The sequence below is a fragment of the Azolla caroliniana genome, unplaced genomic scaffold (genome assembly GCF_043228905.1).
Source record: "Azolla caroliniana isolate FFs.n. ecotype wild unplaced genomic scaffold, voAzoCaro1.0.p SCAF_3, whole genome shotgun sequence".
NCBI lineage: Eukaryota > Viridiplantae > Streptophyta > Polypodiopsida > Salviniales > Salviniaceae > Azolla > Azolla caroliniana.
The window spans coordinates 24,054,088-24,076,321 of NW_028230438.1; the positions used below are offsets into that span (position 1 = coordinate 24,054,088).

The window sequence follows — 22,234 nt, forward strand, 5'->3', positions numbered from 1 at the left end:
AAAAGTACATGCCTACCATATGGTAACCAAGTAAAAGTTAACACTATGAGGATAGTTTACAAAAAATGACACGTGTTAAAGCATGCGGTGGAAGCATTGCAAATTTGTATTTGTACATCATATAAGAGACTTTGGATGTCACCACCAATTCAATATACCAATTTATTCTTTTTTATTTTCTTGAATAATGGAATCATAATTATTAATTCAATGCTCATATAAACGTGACAATGTAGTGGACTAAAGCTTCTGCTCATCTTAAGGTTGTGAATTAAAGTCGTCTCTAATGGAACATTCATTGCACAGGACTTTGGCTTCCATTAAAAAAATAATTTCAAATGCTAAGCTTGAGATCATGCTCACTAAACAATTGATCCTAAAGAGCTACATTCCGAATTCTCTTTACACTTTTGTAGGGTTAATATGATAACCTTGATGTATAAATGCAATGCTCACAACAATTTTACTCGTATAGGGATTGGGTTATGGGTATAAGTTAGAGTTGAAGCTATGATGAGTCTATCATCTAGTTGGGTCTTCAGGGAGGATAAAGCAAATGTTTTAAGGTGGCTCCAACTTGGTTGGTTCGAAGGTCCATAACAATTTAAGAAATCCAAGTTTGGACAATCGCATGGGTGACCTCATGGACAATCTATTCCCAAAAGCAATGGGATTTTGAAACATAAATTATTCATCCAATTCTATGTTAACTCTCTAAGCTAGTCCAAGGTTTGCGAGATTGCTTCAATTCTGACTACATTGGATGTTCCTATCGCCTTAAGAGGTCAGAGTTAGCACTAGTCGGGGAACTATAAGAAGTCTCTCCCACAATTTTATGCATTGTTGATAGAACCCATGCGGCATAAAAAAATGCAAGGATTTGGACAACTAGAACCTTCTAAATTCGTGCCAACCCAGGAAAGTTGTCGAGAGAATCCATTGGTCACTAGATCCTTCTAAATTTGTGCCATCCCAAGAAAATCGTCCAAAGAATCCATTGGCCACCAACTAATGCAAGTAACTCACTTCATCAATGTATGGTTGGGTAGATTATCACATAACACATACATAGGCCAAATATCTATGCAATCCACATAACAAAATGTCCCAAAATTACTCCTTGCCACAAAGGCGATCATTCTTCGCAATGAATTGACCATAGGCAAAGGTAGCTAGCAATGTTACATGGCAACTTGTTTTCACACCATGTTGCACGATTATTTCCGGATTTTCGAGTTCCCTTCGTTCAATGCCATTAGAAATGTTGTGTCGATACGAACAAATGGACCCTAGGGCTGGGTGTTTGGTAGTTTCATCGTTCCATGGTGGGATGGACACCGTTGATTTCCATTGAAACCAAGTAAGTGAAGCTAAATCAAGGTATAAAGCGAAGCTATAAATAAAGCTTCTTATATGCAACTTTCCAAATCAGCCCTCCCTGTGAACCCTTCCTTTTTAAGGTTTTACATGTGGAGATAGATGCTAGGGTATGTATATGTGCATGTGTAATGGATCCATCTGTTAATCGTACCCAAGGGCCAAAATCAACTGATCTTGATCTCCAGAGAGACCCACCCATCATTATCACCATCACCATCACCGCCTTATATGCGGTCATCATTGAATTCCGGATGTTTTCCCTCTCACCTTCTTCCATCGAGCTTTAATGGCGGTCACATCTTCCCTCCCCCCCCCCCCCCCCCTCTGTCTCCCTCTCTCTCTCTCTTAGAGAGTTATATATTATACATTGACATGGCTCTATAAGAAGATGTAATAGAAGGAGAAACATTCGAGTGGGAGAGAGAGAGAGAGAGAGAGAGAGAGAGAGAGAGAGAGAGCATTTAACAGTGCAGAAGATATGGCATTTTAGGGCCATCTAGAAAGTGGATTAGAGTTTCAATTAAAGAAAGTGAATTAGGTTTTTCAAATCAAGCAGTGCCAGTTTTAGGTTTCATTCGAAAGTCGCGCAAGAAGGAGGATTCTATGAAGAAGGTGGATTAGAGAGGTTCATTAAGAAAGCGGATTAGGGATTGAACAGTCAAGCAAGAGTTAGAGTTCAACAAGAATGCGGATCAGGGTTTCAAATAAAGCAGTGGGGCTCTAGGGTGTTCCATGAAAGTGCGTTCTGGTTTCAGAAGTCAAGAAAAAATTAGGGCTTTTTAAATCAAGCAGTGGCGTTAGGCTTTCAAATCGATCAAAGACTAGGACCTTGAATCTGTCAAGGATTAGAACCTTGATTCTGTCAAGGATTAGGAGTTTCAAAATCAATAAATTTTTTAGAGCTTCAAAGATTAAGGGAGATTGAAAATCAAAACTAAGATCTAAAGGTTTCAAATCAAGCAAAAGATTAGAGCTTGAAAATCAGGCAAGCATAAAGTCAACAACTCCTTGCAAAAGGTGCTTTTAGGGTTTCCAAACAAAAAGATTTCTGGGCCTCAAAATCTATACAAGGTTTTAGTGTCTCAAATCTTTTAACAATCCAAGCAAGGGGATATTCTTTCTATCAATTAACATAACATTGGTGACTTCTACCAAAGGTTACGATTTTGCAATCTTCAACTAAAGAAGTTTAGGGCTTTCAATCAGAAAGCAAGCATAAACATTTATCAAGAAGAATGGTGAAACTAGAAGATCAGTCTCTTCTGGCCACTGAGATAACTCCTAATGGGTCAATGAGCTTCTCGGTCCGTGTGCGTCGCCGCCTCCCCGACTTCCTTCAATCAGTGAACCTCAAGTATGTAAAACTGGGATATCATTATCTGATAAGCCATGGTGTCTACCTCTTCACCATCCCTACCCTCCTTGTGGCTTTCAGTGCTGAGGTTAGTACTCTCTCTATTCAAGACATCTCTCAATTGTGGGAGCACTTTGAATTCAATCTCTTAAGTGTCATGGTTTGCTCTGGAGCTTTGGTGTTCATAATAACACTCTACTTCATGACTTGCCCGAGAGATGTTTATCTCGTGGATTTCTCTTGCTTTAAGCCACCTGAAGAGCTGAAACTGAGTAGAGCTAGATTCCTGGAAAATGCAAGAGAGAAGGGTAAATTCAATGAAGCTAGCTTGGAGTATATGAAGAAGTTTATGACTAGGTCTGGACTGGGTGAAGAGACATATTTGCCTAAAGATTTGTTTGATTCCAAACCAAGTATGAGAGCAGGAAGAGATGAAGCGGAAATGGCCATGTTCTCAGCCCTTGATGAACTTTTCCAAAAGACTAGAATTAAACCCAAGGATGTGGGTATACTTGTGGTGAATTGTAGCCATTTTAATCCTACCCCTTCACTTTCAGCTATGATAATAAATCACTATAAGATGAGGGGTAATATACTAAGCTTCAATGTAGGTGGTATGGGATGTAGTGCCGGTATTATAGCACTTGATTTGGCTAATGATATGCTTCAAGCACATGGTAGATCTTATGCTGTGGTGGTTTCTACTGAAAGTATGACAATGAGCTGGTACATGGGCAATAAGAGATCAATGCTTTCTCCCAACTGTTTGTTCAGACTTGGCGCGTCTGCTGTACTTCTCTCTAACAAGAGATCAGATAGGAGGAGAGCAAAATACAAGCTTTCTCACATTGTAAGAACACACAAAGGAGCTGATGACAAGAGCTATAGATCTATATACCAAGAAGAAGATGAAGATAAAAACAAAGGTGTATCCCTCTCTCCGGACCTCATTGAATTGGCGGGAGATGCAATCAAGACAAACATTACCACAATGGGTCCTCTTGTATTGCCATTATCTGAACAAATCCTCTTCCTAGCTGCCCTTTTTTGCAAGAATGTGCTCAATATTAAAGGGATGAAGCCATATATACCCGATTTCAAACTTGCATTTGAGCATTTTTGCATCTACGCGGGGTCAAAACAAGCGCTAGATGAGATGGAAAAGAATTTAGGTCTTTGTGGGAAGCACATGGAAGCTTCTAGGATGACGCTACATAGGTGGGGGAACACTTCAAGTAGTTCTATATGGTATGAGCTTGCTTATTTGGAAGCCAAAGAGAGGGTAAAGAGAGGTGATAGAGTTTGGCAAGTTGCTTTTGGATCTGGTTTTAAGTGTAATAGTGTGGTATGGAAAGCACTAAGGAATGTGAAGAAGCCTAAAGTGAATCCTTGGTTGGATAGGTTGGATAGCTATCCTATAGATATTCCAGAGTATCAAAGTGTTTAAAATTTTTAGATACATACCTTTATCTTTTCTATGCTATTGTAGTAAAATCCATTCATGGGTTAAATCTATAACTTTGGGTGTTGTTTTTAGTTTTGGCATTGGTGTGAAAAACTCTTTCTTTGAAAAGCCTTTTGCTTAAACAATTTGTTCTTATTATTTTGATTTTGATGCTGTCTATAGTTTTGTGTAGAGCTTTTGAAAATTATATTCTAGTTTATGCTGCCTATATAACGTGATAGTTTTGAACTGGTTTTAGCAGTTATTCTGTTTCTTCCTTTGCACATCTTTTCAACATGAAAAGAGTCTATTGACCTTCTCTCGTTTTTTGGAAGTCTTGTAAGTGTTTATTTTGGACGGCCTTTTGCTTATGCAATTTGAACTGTTATTTTTGGTTTTGATGTTGTCTATAGTTTAATGGAGAGTTTTTGAACAGTTTGTATTGTTTGATGCTGCCTATATAGTTTGCTGTAGTTTTGGAACTGGTTTTCGGAGTCAGTATTTCTCTCGTTTATGTTCATATTGTATGGTATTTATTTGCCCTCTCTCATTCATGTTGGAAGTCTTTTTAAGTGTTCATTTGCAAGGACTTTTGGTTATGCATTTGAACTGTTTGTTTGGGGTTTGATGTTGTCTATAGTTTTATCATTATGGAGAGTTTTTAAACAGTTTCTTTCTTGGGCTTGATGTAGTTTTTGAGCTGGGATTAATTGTAGATGTCACCTTAAGCACATTTTATTCCTTCCCTTACACTGTACACATAGGAAAAGGTGTTCATTAAATGTCTTTTTTGATTGCGCAAATCTGTGGTGCTCTTAGGAGTGCTTCAAGTTCACTTCTTCGAGTACATTGAGGCCTTGGGCATGAAGCTTCAGAAATGCTGATCTCACAACATCATTTGTTCCTTCCCCAAATTGCCCGTTATTTTCAAGTATAGTGAAGATTCAGATGTTAGTCACAACATCATCGTGACTGTCCCCAAACATTCTTTTCGTAGGTTAGTTTGTTGCTCTATGCTAGATGTGAGCTTGTATGAGGTTCCAATAACTGGCCATGGTTTCTTCTCAACGGCTTGCGTTGTGATTCTCATGTTTCTTCGACGGGCCACCCGACCCATTTGATCATGGCTTCCTCTTCTTATCCATGATGAACACCTCAATGTAGTTTGCATGAGGCATGTGTTAGTGTGGTGTTGTCGTCGACCAGATGTGTTGACCCATTTAGTGCTTCCACTTCTTCTTCCCTCTTTGATGTTCATGGAACTCCACTGCTTTGACGACATCTAGAACCACAAGCTAGAAGTCGTCTCTTGGGACTTGTGTTTGTTTGATATGGCGGATTCCCACCCATGTAGATTAATAGCTCTTTTTTGCTCTTTGTACATACCTCCATCAATTGCTGCATGCCTTCTTTCCCAAAGTGGATTTTTATCAGCAATCAATCTTAGACGACTTGCTTTCGTTTCCATATATGTAGTAAATGATGTGGTTTTTCAGTTGTGCCACATTGTTCATTACAATTGTGGTGCGCGTGCTTCATACTATCACACCATATGCACTGTTGTGTATGGTATTGTTGGTGAAGGAATATATCACATCATGACATGTGTAGAAATATAAGTGCATTGTATAATGTGATATGGGTTTGTGTAGTTAACATATATTTGTCTATTTTGTTGTGGATTACATTATATTTCTATAACATTATGTGGTTTCAAATAAATGTTACATTTGTTTTTATCATAGCTATTAGCAAGCTATGTAAAAAGTCTATAATACTATATGGATATATGAAAAGTCTTACAGTTACACTTATGGCAAGTAGCAGCGTTATGGCTAAATAAGAAATTAGCTATTCCAATAAGGTCAACATATATGTTGTTTCATGGGGCAAAACATTCTTGAATTGGAAAGCAAGTCCTCCATCTTGTTCTTCTTGGCTTCTTTTTCTTTAGTTGAGTGGGAAAGGCATTTGTCGTTTATAGTGTTTGTCGCATAACCATGCAACTTGATTACTACCATCTGTTTTATAAATGGCACGCTTGAGCAGGAATTTCTTGGCTATGTTCTCGTCTGTTATACCCCCATTTTCTCTCAATATGGCTGCCAAGCACTCTCGCCATTCTCGCAAAGACTCAGATTTACTTGGATACCTGTTATTATTAGACTTCCCTAATGTTGGATATGCATTAGAACCAGGAGCAGTAGAGATCTTAGGGTACTCTCGTGTTGATTTGTGAACAAGGCCAGAAAGATCAGGCATGCCAAATGAAATGCCAGTACCCACTTGAGCAATTAGACTCAAGATGCTGAGAAAAAGATCAACATATGGGATAGCTTTGCATAAGAGTGAGTTCGCTGAAAGTGAGAAAAGGGCGATCCCCTCTTGGCCATCCACTCGATGTGGTGATGTCCGATCCTCGCAACAGAGCTCGATTCGCACTGATTGAGCATCCATCAGAGAAGTCACTAGTTTCCTCACCTTGTTCACACCTTCAGCCATGGGGAGAATGAAACGGGGGAGCTGCTTATGACATTCATTCCCCATCTCTAAATTCAAAAACCTTTCTACATCTTTCTTAATTTTTGTCAAAACCTCATTCCTGATTGCCTCCAGCTCTTTATGCATTACATCAACCTTGTCGCTTAACCCTCCTACCATCGATTTTAGGCTATACATCTCCTTCAAGATTTCTCTCACCATGTCTTTCATGAACAATACATCCACGTCTCCTTGATCTTTTGGTTCCGGGTTCACTTCCAAATAGATGTCACTTAAAATCTTTGACTCTATGCGATTTAGAGTGCCAATCGCCTTTGCATTATGATTTAGAGAGCATTCCTCGTTTCCAAAAAGTGCATCACTATTCTCGCTCACTTCCTCCAACCATTCTTTGTAGACCTTGGAGTAATTGTCAGGTCCTAGGAGATCGAGAAGGGGATCCTTTGTGCCAGCGCTCACATATTTAGATTCTTTCCAAAGGTGACATAGGTTCTCCGTTGGGCGACCTTGCTCAAGTTGCTTTTTAAGCTCTTGTTTCAATGAACTCATCTTGACACATTGATCTTGTCTCACATGTGCGGCTGATGGGTCTTCCAAGCAACCTGGCCGAATGACACTTTCAATTAGCTTAACTCCTTGATTGCCCCTCGATTGGGCACATACTCGTATCAAAGTGTCAATGATATGTTGCACGACATAAGCTAAGCTCCTACACACATTTACTTTATTATTGTTTTGCGTCCTCATGAGCACATCGATCACATGGTCGGCTTGCCCTTGGCAAAACACTACAATGATCTCTACATCTAGCATACAAATAGATATGAACTCTTTGCCGAGCGCCACATCTGAATCTGCATCTCCATTGATATCTTGGAATTCATTATTAAGCAACACTTGTATCCTTGGAAACAATCCTGGTGTGAGAAAGGTGAGCTCTTTGTTTTCACACTCTAGCCTTCTACCCATGTATGTGTAGGTATTATCATATGAACAGCTTGTGGAAGATCTCCATTGGAGTTGTTTCAAACCCACATTTAGTTCTTGAGAATCTGTCAATGTAGTCGGGATAAAAAGACGATCCCCATTGCTTGTTGGGTCGTTGAGGTTATTTGGGACTCTGCAACATAGGTGCATTGATTCCATCAACTCTACCAATAAAGAGCCCTTCACATAAGATTTGGTAATGGATTCCAACTTGGCCTCTAGGAAATCTCGGTGGGTAAATCCGCGAATCTCCATGGTACCCTTAGATTCTTTAGATTCTGATAAATGAATGAGACTGCCTATGATCTGATTGCAGAACCAATTAGGATCAAGAACAATGTGCGCGATATTGTTGACATATATGATGATCCCCGACTCATTCAAGGACAAGGCAATCGTCTTTAATTTCACTTCGTCGTGAGGAATGGAAAGTTGGCGTTCGCATATGTCTCTGAATTCTGACCATCGAATGATTCGTTGCATCGATGTCTTCATGTACTTGGATAAATGTTCGCTTACCTGTGTGCAAATGTCGTACACCTCCACACCTTGGAGCATCTCTTTGGCGGTGTGGAAAATGCATTCTAACACAGGTTTGACAGAATCCCTCTGCCTTGCATCCACTTCTAGAGTAGGATTGATGATGTGAATGACCTCTCTGAACTCGGATCACAGTGAATTAATGGAGCTAGAGAGAGCACGTGAGACGAGCTCCATTTGATCCATTCGTGTGAGCACCAGGATCACCTTAAGAGCAACATTAGACTGCCGGCTTTTGGAGGCGAGAAACTTGAGCCAGTACCTGAAGCTGTCTTCAAACTCCTTGATTTCTTTCTTCCTTCCCTTCTTGCTAGTTTCACTGTGCATGGGACTCCAAACAAACATGAACATTGATGGAGTTTGATAAGAGCTTGTTCCTATGTCTGGGAACATACAATCATGAAAAGCATGGAACTCTGGTTGACCTGCCATGTCCCACAGAGACACTCGAATTCCGTCTTTCTTGATGGCTCGGACCTCGATTCCTTGTGTCCGGTCCCGCTTGATACCTCCACAGGTACAAACCCCTCTCAACTTAGCTCTCTTTCGTGAATAGATGGAATGCATGGTGGATAGGAGGGTAGTCTTTCCTGCATATGGATCCCCACAGATGAACAGGCGCATGGAATTAGCGGGTACTTTCTCAAGATAATCTCCCAGCATGAACAGGCGCTGGTTCATCAAGAGTTGGGCTTCAATGGCGGGATCCATCTTATGCACACCATCTAACTCAAGGAATGGAAGGCCGGACCGTGAAAGTCCATCCACCACTGCAGCCACAGTTCGCCTTAGCTCCAGATTAGCATCAGGGAATTTCCCTAAGGTGAGGCTGTATAATCGAGCACTAGGAGATGCAGGGGCGTTCTCCATCTTCTTCGACTGTGCTAGGAGATCCATGAAATCCATTAGATCTTCTTCTGTGAAGGAATGGGGTACTAGGGTAAGCTCTTCGAGTTTAGGCCAGTGCTGCAGGAATCCACAGAAGCTTCTCCTTGCCCATGCAGGCTTCACCACTTCCGTGAAGACTGCGTGGATATCCAGGCGCTGGAGAGAGGCGGCCAGGGAGGAATGCGAGGGACGAAGGTCTGCCAATTTCCCAACAAACTCTGGGGATACTTTGACTTGATCTATGTGCAGAGTAGCTATGGAAGGGAGGCCACTCAGCATCTCCACGCAGTCATCACTGATGTTCTCCCAGAACTGCAGGGAAAGATCCCTGAGGCCCTTGCATTTCCTCAGGGTCTTCAAGAGATCAAAAGTCTCGAACCGACAATTTCTGATGAACAGGCTCCTGGGCTCGGCATCATGATCTGCAGATATCGACAGAGCCTGCAACCAATCTGAGGCTTCCTCTTCAGGGAGATTATATAGCTCCAGCAGGTAGACAGCCCCGCCATTAAAGCTGGCGGCATCTCGAAGGTACTCGGATCTCTGCTCGTGAGTCAAGCATCCATGGATTCCCAAATCAAGCATGATGTCTTTGCTACCCCACTCTCGCCCTATCGAAGAAGTCGCCATGCTCGCATCGTTGCTTGACCACCATACTAGTGTGTAATCCACTCCCTTGTTGTTGATGAAGAAAAGGTTCTCCACATTGTTAACCCTAATCAGGTGGGAGAGCCCATGGCCACCACCGCCACTCTCCGGGAGCACCTTCGAGCTTTCGAGAGCTGCCATGGATTTCTCACATGCTTCTCTCACATAATTGGAATCCCAGCTCTGCTGGGTGTAGCGGTGAGGTTTCTGGTGTTTTGGCGTAGTCTTTTCCATAATGTTGTTATGATTGGATCCCTCCGTCCCTTCTTGCACTGTTAATCTCTCTTCACCCCACCTTTAGAGACGGTGATTAGCACTAATCACAATGGTAATGAAGGTTAAATATGGAGTTGTAGGTGATTAGCACCGCAAGGACCCTTATTTAAATCTCGAAGTACTAATATGAAGTTTCATGGACTTTGCTCCTACCAGTCAATATATTGGTGACTTGGGTCTCCTTTAACTTTGGGTGCTGGGACCATTGATGACTTTGCTTTTCTATAGAATTTGGCCTCCTCTATTGACTTGGTTGGGTTTACATTTTCTAGTGAATTGTATGACATTGTGCTTGGGTGGTGAACTACTATTCAACCCACAAAGGATTTGCCTAGGTACCATTATTATGGGTTCTCACATTTTGTACTGTATTTGTCGCAACATGAGTCATTGTCAAAGAGACGTTATTTTCTCATTTGTTGGACCTTTCTAGAAAGTTGAATGTGATGTCCCCCCTTAATAAAATAGACTGCCACTTGGTGCATATAGATGAGTTGCATCTTTTCGATACAGATGAAACAAATACTATCGAGCAATTCACAATGTCAAAAAAGGGAAAGTTCTACCCGTATTACAATAAGTGGTTCAAGACACAAACAAATACTATCAAGCAATTCACAATGTCAAAAAGAAAAAGAAAAAAGAGAAAGATCTAAGTGTATTACCATAAGTGGTTCAAGACACAATTCTTTAATCTAATGTATAATAAACAAGACCAATGAAAAACATCAAGGTTATTGAATGCCTATAGAATGTAAACATCTCATGTAAACACTAGTGTTGTATTGTAAGCTTGCTTATGCAATAATGAGGCTTTATGAACTTGTAGATATAAATTTCTGTGTGAGAATACGCGTTTATGTGTAAATATAGTTATGCAATGTGTATAGTGCAAATATTGGAGATAGACTGTAGTATGTATGCATGGGTGAATGTCAATGTGCATGGGTGGAAAATGTATGTGTTCATGGGTGTCATCTTGTAGACATATATGCCACTTGCAAGTATTTATGTTTGTGTTATATGTATTATGTATATACATATATGTTTGTGTGGGAGAAAAGAGGGTAGACTTTAGGAATATGGGCATTGGGAAGAGTAGTTTTGGGCCTTTTAGACTCGGCTAGAGCCTTCGTGGTGAAGGATTATTACAAAGACTAGCATGTGTTTGTAGTGCTGAAGGACCCCTAAAGATTATTATAAGAAATTACATGTAAAAGCACAATGTGATATAAATAGTTGCATGTGCTTGTAGTGCTGAAGGATCACTAAAGATTATAATAATATCACACGTTAATTCACAATACGTTACATTACATTGCTTGATTTTTATTCTTTATCAAGAATATATCCACACATAGAATTTGATTTATGCAATTTAAGAATTTATATGTATACAATATATAACAGATGCATGTCGAAGCTGTGAAATGCTAAGTCTCTGCATCTACGCGTGTTGGCCCTACACACGACTGCAAAAAAAGCTCTCGTAAAGAGAAGCTGCCATGGAAGCTTGCAATGCAGAAATGTCCTGCATAAAAGTCTTAACACCACGACAACAGAAGGAGGTAGCGTGTGGACTAAGAAAAAAAAAGTACGCATATGGCATAGATCGTATTAGTATGTTCTTTTTGTACAGTGAATCCATTTTTAGCCTGTTTTCCTCCTAATATCAGTTGAAAGGCGATTATAATTTATCATCATCCACATTCCAATATGGCCAGTCCCACAACTCTGCTGCCCACGCTTGCAGTCATGGCTGCTTCTCTGCATCTAATTCTCATACCATCTTACAGTGCCATGATTCCAGAGAAATTATTAATGCCTGATCGCAACACCACCATAGCCAACGCACAGAATACGGGCCTTCAGATCCTTCTTAGTCAGGATGGGTCCTTCGCATGGCAATTCGTACCATATAAAAACAACACACAACGACTTCTCGTCATCCTCAGTACCCTCTTCAACACAACGGTCGTTTGGATTGCCAACAGAGACCATCCTGTCTCGCCAAACGCAGCCCTAAACCTCATTTACCCTAACAAGCAGATCATACTCGAAGACCACACCTCAATTAGCACCAACATCAATGGAAGCTCTGCCAATAATTCTATTAATGCTAATTCCTCTACCACTGTAGTTTGGTCTTCTCCTCCAGGAATATATAGGGTCCTGATGAATAGCACGGGGAATCTTGTGATGCAAGATAGCAGGAACTCAACCCTCTGGCAGAGCTACGATTACCCTACAGATGTTATGCTCACGGGACAGAGCCTTACGCCTGACCACACTGTCACTGCGCGCCTCTCATTAGAGGATGTTTCTACAGGGCATTATGCCCTCAGGGAAGAGCCTGGTGGCCCTGTGTTCTATGCAACCTTCGATCAACAACAGACCAGTATACCCTATGCAGTCGTCACTTATGCAGAAGGCGTTGCCGGAAACCTCAGTGGAGCTTTACACTCTGCTTGCAATCGCACTGTGGTGATCTATAACGCAGATGGATCCGGGGTGACTCTGGATCAAGAAGACTCTGCGATTACTCCCGAGTGTCTAGCACAATCTGGTGGGTACACAATTCACGGCCTCAGTTTTAGCACCCGTTTGGGGGGTTCGGGCTTCAGATATCTGCGTCTCATGCCCACGGGTGACATAAACACTTTTCTCCTCTCTGATAAAGGCCTCCAACTCGACAATGAACTTTTCAAGGGATTCTTCAGCACTTACTGCAAGTTGCCCTCCTACTGCAGTGTAAACAGCCTTTGTAGCTCTGTCCAAACTTGCAGCTGTCCAGATCTCTTCACCCAAGTCGACTCATCAGATCCTCGACAGGGATGTCGCCTCATCACTCCGCTCAATTGCAGCATAGCTATGGAACATCAATTTCTCCAGGTGCCAGGGGTGGAGTACTTTGCCAATACATACATGGACTCTCACATAGTGAACAACGCAACCGAATGCACTAATTTATGTTTGCCCAATTGCTCTTGCACAGCCGCCTTCTACGACAACACCAACCAGGCTTGCCATCTCTATGACCAAGTGCAGACCATGCAATCCGGTGGTAACCCCAGTGTCACCGCATACCTCAGGGTCGCACACTTACCTGCTACGAGTGTTCCTAATGGTAATGGAATCTCCAAGAATCCTGCTACCAGTGTTCCAAATGGTAATGGAATCTCCAAGAATGTTATCATCGGTCTAAGTGTTGGACTAGGTGTAACTTTGGTCACTGGCCTTGCCATTCTCGGAGTGTTCATTGGTCAGAGACTAGCAAGGAAGGCGGTAGAGTACCCTGATTCAGAAGAAGAGGCTTTCCTGGACAGCTTACCCGGCTTGCTTCCTAGATACTCTTACAAGGACCTAGAATCTGCCACAGAGGGATTCAGCAAGAAGCTATTCATAGGGGATTTTGGTACAGTATACGAAGGTCTCATCCAACGACATCAGAATGATAGCACCAACATGAACATGCGTAATATGAACACTAGCAGTGCAATAAAAGTGGCAGTGAAACGATTAAGGGTAAGCCCACTTAGTCCGTATATTATATATATTTACCATACCGTCTGCCTTCCTTCCGCATTCCATCTGATTCATTGGCCATACTCATGTTTAATGTGATCTAAATCCAGTTGATGGCCAAATGCCTTAAACTAATTACACTCTGTTTAATGTGATTAATCAAGTTATCCGAAGGAACAACCAGAGCCTCATTTACGAAGGAGCAATATAGAGCAGAGGTAGCTGCTTTGGGCAGCTTGAATCATGTCAATCTTGTCCAGCTGAGGGGTTTCTGTGCAGAAGGAACTCATCGGCTTCTAGTATACGAGTACATGGAGAATGGTTGTCTTGACGGATGGATATTCCGGAATAACCCCCATACTACAGCGGAGAATAGAAATCCGTTGCCATGGGAGGTACGATACAGGATTGCTGTAGATGTGGCACGAGGACTCACCTTTCTGCATGAAGGAAGCAAACGCAAAGTCATCCATTTGAATGTGACACCACGGAATGTATTGCTGGATGCCAAATTTAGGGCAAAGTTAGCAGATTTCCGGCTGAGCGAGCTTATCGTGAGAGTAGAAGGAGAGAAAGCGTATACCCTGAGTACGATCCGGGGCACGATCGGGTACATAGCTCCCGAGTTGGTCTTGGATTTGCCATTCACAGAAAAGAGTGATGTTTTTAGCTACGGAATGGTGCTCTTGGAGCTCTTGGGAGGCCGTAGGAACCTCGATCCCATGGTGGGTTGCGAGGATGGGCTCTGTTTTCAGGCATGGGCGGTGAAGCAAGCTAAGAATGGAGACATAACCTCTCTCATTGACAAGCACTTGCTGGATGAAGTGAAGGATTACCTCCATGCCATAGCCGCGGAGAGCATGAAGAGGCTCATCCATGTAGCATTCTGGTGCATTCAACAGAATCCATCATCCCGGCCATCGATGAGCACAATCTTGTGGATGCTAGAGCAGCATCTTCAGGTCCCTGATCCTCCTTTGGAACTCACTTATGTTCAAGCTCGAGATTCTGCGTCCAACTAGTTAGTTGGGGCTTCGAGTTAGTTATTTGGAAATTTTAATGGAAGCTCCCAAGTATGATACTAGTGCTGCTACATAGCATTGGTGAAGAAGATATGTATACATGTATACTAGTTAATTTGAGTTGTTGATTTGGAATTAATGGAAGCTCCAAGTGTGATAGAAGTATGCTGCATATAGCATTAGTGAAGAAGATATGTATACACGTATGTGTATCAATATGGCCTCTCAAGAAATCCACCTAGAATTGTTACAAGTGGAGTTACTATGAAATTTGAAATATGTCTGGCATCACTCAAAATCCTTTGGAGCCATAAGTATTGGTCTTTGTGTTATACCTGTCTATCAATCTCACCACAGAATCATTCTTTCAATAATAAGAAAGAAAACTTTGATCCAGGGAACTTGGCTTTGATGAGGGTTGTTTGGATGAACTATGCCGGTTAGAAAGCACAATTGAAACCAAATATTGCTTCGTACATTTGATGAATATATTGCAATCACAAAGACCATAGTTTATTGGGACAATGCAGCAAGTGTCATCCATACATTTGACCAAGGCTCAAGATGTACCAAGATTTGACCAAACACAATGATGTAGATACACTTCATTAGAGGTTTTTTTATGTTGGAGCTTCTCTCTCTCTCTCTCTCTCTCTCTCTCTCTCTCTCTCTCTCTCTCTTCCCCATAATTTCCTTGCAAGATGTGGCTAAATTCCCCATCCAACTAAACTTTTAAAATTGTTGATTTGTTATGCTATTACGAGCAATCAACTTACATGAGGAAGTAAATGAAGGACCTGTCCGTGGGCTTCTTCTACTATGCACAAGTAAACACTTCTCAAGTAGCCATTTTCCAAGAATAAGGTATCAAACCACTCGTACTACAATGTGAGATATCCTTTCAAGCCATACAAATATTTCTTTAGTAAGCAAAGTTGGTCTTCTTGACCTTGAACTTCTTACGTAGTTTGTGTTTTTAGCGTCTCTAGTTTTATTGGAAGTATCATCTACCTCCCTCCATCTCTTTCTCATATGACAAAAAACATTAGGTCATTGGCATTGGTTGCACATGGTGCATCAAATGATATACATGCCATGTAGTTGTGTAATGATGGCACTGACTTTAGATAACAAGGGCCCTAGCCACATTAACATAGTCTCAACTCTCAACATAGACTTCCTTGATAAGGAAGTAGCTAGCCTTCTTATATGGGCAAAAATCCTAGACCCTAGTTTGTTCGGTCTTGATTGTGTCATGTGAAGATGGTCAAGTGGTAACACAGTTAATGGTTATCTCACACCTTATGAATTGTAATATTCAATTCATATCCTCGTTCCCTTACAAATTAACCCATACGTACTTATCACAAGATTAGTGAAAACTCTGGAACTATACCTAACTCATGATCAATTATGGCTATGCACATAACAATTGGCCTCCCACAATGGATTGAGCCCACACGTATTTTGTGGCTCGAGTGTTGCCTAATAGAAGGGCACTAGATCCACAGAATCCATAGTTGTTGATTTGAATCCTACCAGATACAAACTTTGAGGTAATTCTTGCAAATAAAAACTGCATAAGAACTAATATCCAAAGAGAACATTGGCAAACATTACACAATCATGAGTAGGACGCAAAAGGATAGGATCATTCCCTTTCTTAACAATAGCCTTAAAGTCAAATTCAAGGAGGTTCATAATCCATCACGACATTCTCCCAATTGAGTAAGTCTTTTTTACTAGATATAACATTGCTCGATGATCTACGTTGAAAGAGAAGCGGTATGCTACTAGGAAGTGTCCAAATTTCTTAACATCATAAATCATGGTTGTTGTGGTCATTGATTTCCTCAAATGTCCTTGAGTCAAATCAAGCTTACCATGCTTACATATGCAACATTGATGTTAGTTGCTAGTTAACAATTGTCGATCATACACATCTAGCAAATGGTAGATGTGACACATGTACGTTGACACACTTTGTGACTAATGAGTAATCACACTTAGTGGAATAATGTCAACAACATAAGATAAAGTAGACTCTATATTGAGAAAAGACAAAGGTTCCTACACATTGTGATGACGCTAAGAGGTTACAACGGTTTATTAGGAACATAACTCTACCAATGACAATGCAAGAGGAGCACAAATCTACTCCTTTGATTAGTCGAATAAAAGGATTGATAGGGTTACTTGCTTGTTAACAAACCTCTAAAATGTGTGTGTGTGTGTGTGTGTGTGTGTGTGTGTGTGAGAGAGAGAGAGAGAGAGAGAGAGAGAGAGAGAGAGAGCATCAACATCAACAAACTTGAGAACAAGAGAATCAATTCTTCATGTTAGTCTTCTCCTATAAGGAAGTTTGCAAATGAAGAATCAAATATATTGACAACGCAATTCCAGCATGTGATTATTAAAGCTTGTCGACTACATCAGCGTCTATTTTGGATCTTTTTTAATGCTAATTACAAATAATAATAATAATAGCATTTTAATTTGATACTTGGTTCTTTATAGTTATAAACTTATAGGAGGCCAATCATAAATTACATTAATTGTTACTTATGAACGTTACAACCCATTAGACATCCAACACAATGGCATGCCCGTAGACTACGATCTAAAACATGTTTGCCGAGTGGCAATACATACTTAAAAGTTAACCTTAACCATATAGGAAACGTATCAAAGGGCCCCTTATTACGAGGTAGGAGGGACAAATTAATAAAGCAAAAATTCATTGTAAAATTGTTTATGATCTAAGAAGTAGTTCTTGCGGTTATCTTGACTCTTTGGTACATAAACACTTATACTTTGAATTTTTTTCATCTAACCAAGTTCTTCTTCTTTGAATTGTTTCCATGTCATTGATCCCCTACAATAGAACCCAAATTGTTCTAGCCATGGACACATTGATCTAATGTACATTTGACTAACACAATCTAAAGATGGAATTGAGTTGTGGCATTGTTGGAACAACCTTCTATGGCTTCTCTATCAAAGCTATGTTTGCCTTCTTTATGCTCAAATTTCTTTCCATTTCTTTTCTTAGAGCATGTGACCAATAGTCAGTTGTCAAGTTGACCGACACGCCACCAAGTTGCTTGCTCTATGCCGTGTTGAATGAACCTTTCAGCAAGCCATCAACCAAGCCATGATCATGTTGTGAAGCAAGTAATATGTACTTTAGATATTTATAGCTTTGGGCATAGAGTGATCCAAAAGCATCATTTCATGTGACAACTCCATGAAAAGTTTCATTTTGATAGATATGGTTTGGCCATAGAACTATCTAAACATTGTCATTTATGCATGTTTGCATGAGCTAATGAAACGATTTTTTTACATAGACCTATCTATGTTTTGTCTAATCATTCGACCATCCACTAATTGATGGACCAATGTCTTCTAGACCATTGTTCATTAAATAAATTATGATAAACCGTGAACCTATCTACAAACGATGATCCATATGCTCACAATAACGAGACAAAATAAAGAGCAACGTCAACAAGATGAAGCCAAGGGCCATGGTCCATTGACCTAATGGGTGGGTATCCAAAGTGAGTCCAACAATGTAGATATCCATGAATTGACGGTTTTGTCTAAGGGTTTCATTGTTTCCGTAAGGTTTAAGTCTAATAGACAAATTAAAAATTTTGAGATTAATAATGATGATTGCGAGGACAACGGGACCAAGGGTAGATATGTAAAATGCATTCATATATGTGATTGTTGTCCGCGAATAATATATGACCCGATTGATTCCATAAGGTTATGAGCCTGCTCATGAAAGATTAGACCTATAAAACGATGGCATTGATGGTGACTTTGTGGCCGCCATGCTCTCTCACTCTTTGGGGATTAGGGTTGTGAACAAACATCATGCAACTTGGGGAATCCAAAGCTTGTCATGGAAAAAGCATGTTATGGTAGCTAGCTAGAACTAGCTGTCACAAACAACTAGCTCATTTAGGCACTCCTGTAGAGTACTATTTATTATATATATGAGCCATCCATCCATCTAAGATATCTACTATCTTTATCTAACTAAAAGTGTCTGAAGATATGGAAATGGAAGAAGTGATGATGGACGCAGACAAAGAAGAAGAAGATCTTGATCTAAACGCGCATCCATCTCCTCTCGACGGCCATCTCGCTCTTCATCTCGCCTTAGGGATTTCTGAGCAAGAAGATTTGGATCCTTCTTCTTCCTCTTCTTTCCCTGCTCAAGCTTCCCGCCAAAACTTCCCACGCTTTGATCCAGGTATGTCAGCAATGAGCACACAGAGAGATGAAATTCCCGAGTTTATCCGGGGTTTTAACAGAGATCCATCAGAGATAACGACAACTCCGAACTTGGGTGATGGTTCACTTGACAATTCACTTAGGGCATTGTCTAGATCTGATGATTCGAGTAGGTTTTCAGACCCATATGATGATTCAACGAGGGCCTCATATGATGATTTTGGCCACACCAGAGCTTTGTCTGCTCTGCACGGTGCATCAGAAATTTCCGGTCTCATTGATTCTGGTGCCGAAATGAAAGAGGAAAATATGCACAATGGTGCTAGAAAGAGCATGGATTTTCATGATAATGAATCTAGAAAAGGCATCAGTTTGTATGATACTAATGCTAGAAAGAGAAATGATTTTCCTGACAACGATGCTAGAAAAGTTACTGATTCTACTCACTTGAGGGCTTTGCTCGAAAGTGAGATGTATCGGGATGACACTAGCCTTCATCGAATATCAGACCATAGACCATCAAATGACTATGTTCTAGGTAGATCATCAGGATCCTCGTTAATGAATGAACGGCGATTTTTTGGATCTTCCCAAATGAATGATCGACCCAGATCTTCGCTAATGAATGGACGGAGATCATGGGGATCTTCCAGGCGATTATCTGAATCCTCCTTATTGAATGAAAGACAATCATCAGAATCTTCCCTAGTGAATGAAAGGCGACCATTGGGATCTTCCCTAATGAACGTGAGGCGATCATCAGGGTCTTTGCTAATGAATGAAAGTCGGTCATTGGAATCTTCCCTGATGAATGGAAGACACCCATCAGAAACCCCACTCCTAAATGAACGGCGATTATCAGGATCTTCTTTAATGAATGAACAGCGATCATTGGAATTTTCCTCCCTGATGAATGATTATCCTTTGGGAGAATGCACTAATCCTAAGGCTCTTCACCTTCGAAGTATGCCTACTACCAAAAGGGCTATTCAAAGTACAGATATGCCTATGGAATCTATGTCTCGCAGTACAGATGATGATGATGAAGCTTTGCTTTCCGAGAGGAATAGAAGATTTAATTGTAGTCCTTTGCATTGGCGAACGGCGAGAACAAGAGTATCTTCGGTCCTCGCAAGGGCTCAATCACAGCCTTCCCCATTGAATAGTGGCCTTAGAACACAATTGGATATTCAAAGGATTTCAAGGACGTCCACAAATGAAGATTCAATGGCCTCTCAGTTAGATGTACAACCCTCTGATGGTTGCATTGGTGCCTTGGCAAACATCAGCAATAAAAATAATGAGGATGTAAAAGACAATGTGAATGGGAATGTAGGAGTTGAATTTGAGTGCAATATTTGTCTCGAGATGGCCTTTGAACCAGTGGTGACATGTTGTGGACATCTCTTTTGTTGGCCATGTCTTCATGAATGGCTTCATGTGCACTCGATAACAAAGAAGTGTCCAGTTTGTAAAGGTTTACTTTCAGATGAGGCCATAATTCCCATCTATGGTAGAGGGTCTTCCCCGGCTGGAGAATCTTTATTTCACAATCCGAATATTCCGCCTCGGCCCAGTGCGCGTCGGGTAAGCAAGAAAAGATTCCATTGGGAGGATGGAATACATAGTGAGTTGCCTGGATCAACCAATGCAACTATTGTAGAAAGCATTGATGAGTCATTGGATGAATCTAATAACACTAATATAATTTTGGAAAGGCTAAGAGTTGCACAAACATTACAACAAGAGTATTTTGAGAGAAGATCGACAAGGTTAGCCCAAAGGCTAATGGCAAGAAGAACCCCTCGTATCGATAGTTCCAGAATTCCACAAACAAGGGAGCTACATCAAAGAGCTAGGCAAACTCTAGAAACGGCAGCAGATAATCTGGCAGCTATTCAAAATAGCATAGATGGTTTGAGGGCGAATATGCAAAGATTGGTTGAATTTGTGAGATCAGTACCTCGCCACAATAGTAACACTCCAATGAGAAACACATCATCCAGTAATATAGTGCAAAATGTTCTAGATGAAGAAAGAATATTTCCACCTCAAGCTGATGTTCGTGAAGTTCCTCTTCGTGTGATTATACCAACAATATGTCCATTTGTTAATGTTGATGGGCAAAGGTCCTCAGAGTTGCATGAAAACAATGAAAATAGTGCTTCTAGCTCTTATGATGGGGAGACTGGTTTACACAAGAGGTGTAGATTGAACTAGGTCAAAATCCAACATATATTACGACTATACAGTTGAATGGAACTTGTTTTATTTTCGTATCTGGTAAGGGAGGGAGGGAGGGAGTGGTGGCATGTGGGGGGGTTAACGGCACTTTGCCGGCTGAGCATTTGTTTGCTTCGAGATGATATTTCGTCTTCATATATTTTTGGTATTGAACATAATGATACCAAACTTAAGTCGTTCACATTGAGTAGGACTCCTCACTAGTTGAGGAATGTAACATGAAAGCAGACAAAATAGCTCAAGAACTTTGAAGGAATGGTTTTATATAATAGGAACTTGCAGGTCTTCATTTTGCTTGGTCTTTTTATGTAGTTAATAGAAGAAACTTAGATCTGTTATAATTGTGAGAAAATATTACTCTATAATTCTTTATCCTGTGCATTATCAAGATTCATATGCAGACAATAACCCATATCTTTCATATTTCTGTTGCCCAGTGATGGGGCTCTGATCGCAACAATCCCAATAAGACAGCAATGAATTTGACACGTTCTTCATGTTTCTATCACTTTGTTGCGGGAAATGGGTGTGATGAAAACTTATAGCCACTTAAATGCACAACATGAAATAAGTATTGATGCTTCTAACTACAGAATGATAGTATGTTGACGGACTACAGCTTAGTCTCCCAACAAGTTTATGAAAATAGACGACACTGACAATCAAGTCAGCAGGTTTAAACATTTCAAATCAAAGTGAATTTTGCAAGCTATTAAGAAAAATAACCATAAATTTACACACAGACAAGCAGGGTTAATAGACCTCCAAATTGATGCATTGATTTATTCCACCATCACACTTATCCAAGTACACGCAAGTAACATTGATCCATTATGAGCGAAGCTAATAATGTGGTGAAATATGAGTCTTTACCTAGTCTACCAGTGTATGAACTTAGCAGATGATGTGGTTACGCATATGCTTATAGGAAGGGAGAGGCACACACAGTCTTATCTAGATACTGCAGAGAGACAAATGGATGTTAATATTATTAGAAGAAGAAGAGCTGAGACATGCTTCAGAAACCGCAGGAGAAGTTGAATTATAATCATGTAAATACATGCAACAATGAATGGAGTAGGAGCTCTCTTTTTTAATGTATCATATAAAAGATTGAGGTTATCTTGTACATTTATTTTCTTAACTTATGCTCATCATTGTCATTTGTTAATGCCT

The 22,234-nt window shown here is 40.5% G+C and overlaps 2 protein-coding genes and 1 pseudogene across 2 annotated transcripts; all 3 read left to right on the forward strand.

The window, feature by feature from the left end:
• The first annotated feature begins 1,566 nt into the window (after nucleotides 1-1,566).
• Nucleotides 1,567-4,360, forward strand: LOC147866741 (3-ketoacyl-CoA synthase 4 pseudogene; annotated as a pseudogene).
• A 7,311-nt stretch (nucleotides 4,361-11,671) lies between these two features.
• Nucleotides 11,672-14,754, forward strand: LOC147866742 (G-type lectin S-receptor-like serine/threonine-protein kinase SD2-5). Its single transcript, XM_087317215.1, has 2 exons — nucleotides 11,672-13,544; nucleotides 13,709-14,754. The coding sequence occupies exons 1-2, from the start codon at nucleotides 11,736-11,738 to the stop codon at nucleotides 14,564-14,566; spliced, it is 2,667 nt and encodes an 888-aa protein (XP_087173341.1). The 5' UTR covers nucleotides 11,672-11,735; the 3' UTR covers nucleotides 14,567-14,754.
• A 3,832-nt stretch (nucleotides 14,755-18,586) lies between these two features.
• On the forward strand, nucleotides 18,587-21,089 carry LOC147866743 (uncharacterized). The gene has a single exon (XM_087317217.1). The coding sequence runs from the start codon at nucleotides 18,635-18,637 to the stop codon at nucleotides 21,032-21,034; it is 2,400 nt and encodes a 799-aa protein (XP_087173343.1). The 5' UTR covers nucleotides 18,587-18,634; the 3' UTR covers nucleotides 21,035-21,089.
• The last annotated feature ends 1,145 nt before the right edge of the window (nucleotides 21,090-22,234 follow it).

What these genes read in the sequence shown, in the direction of transcription:
- LOC147866742 (XM_087317215.1), top strand. Translation starts at nt 11,736, where the DNA reads ATGGCCAGTCCCACAACTCTGCTGCCCACGCTTGCAGTCATGGCTGCT. An exon ending in TGGCAGTGAAACGATTAAGG is followed by an intron (nt 13,545 to 13,708) that starts GTAAGCCCACTT and finishes TGATTAATCAAG; the next exon opens with TTATCCGAAGGAACAACCAG.
- LOC147866743 (XM_087317217.1), top strand. Translation starts at nt 18,635, where the DNA reads ATGGAAATGGAAGAAGTGATGATGGACGCAGACAAAGAAGAAGAAGAT.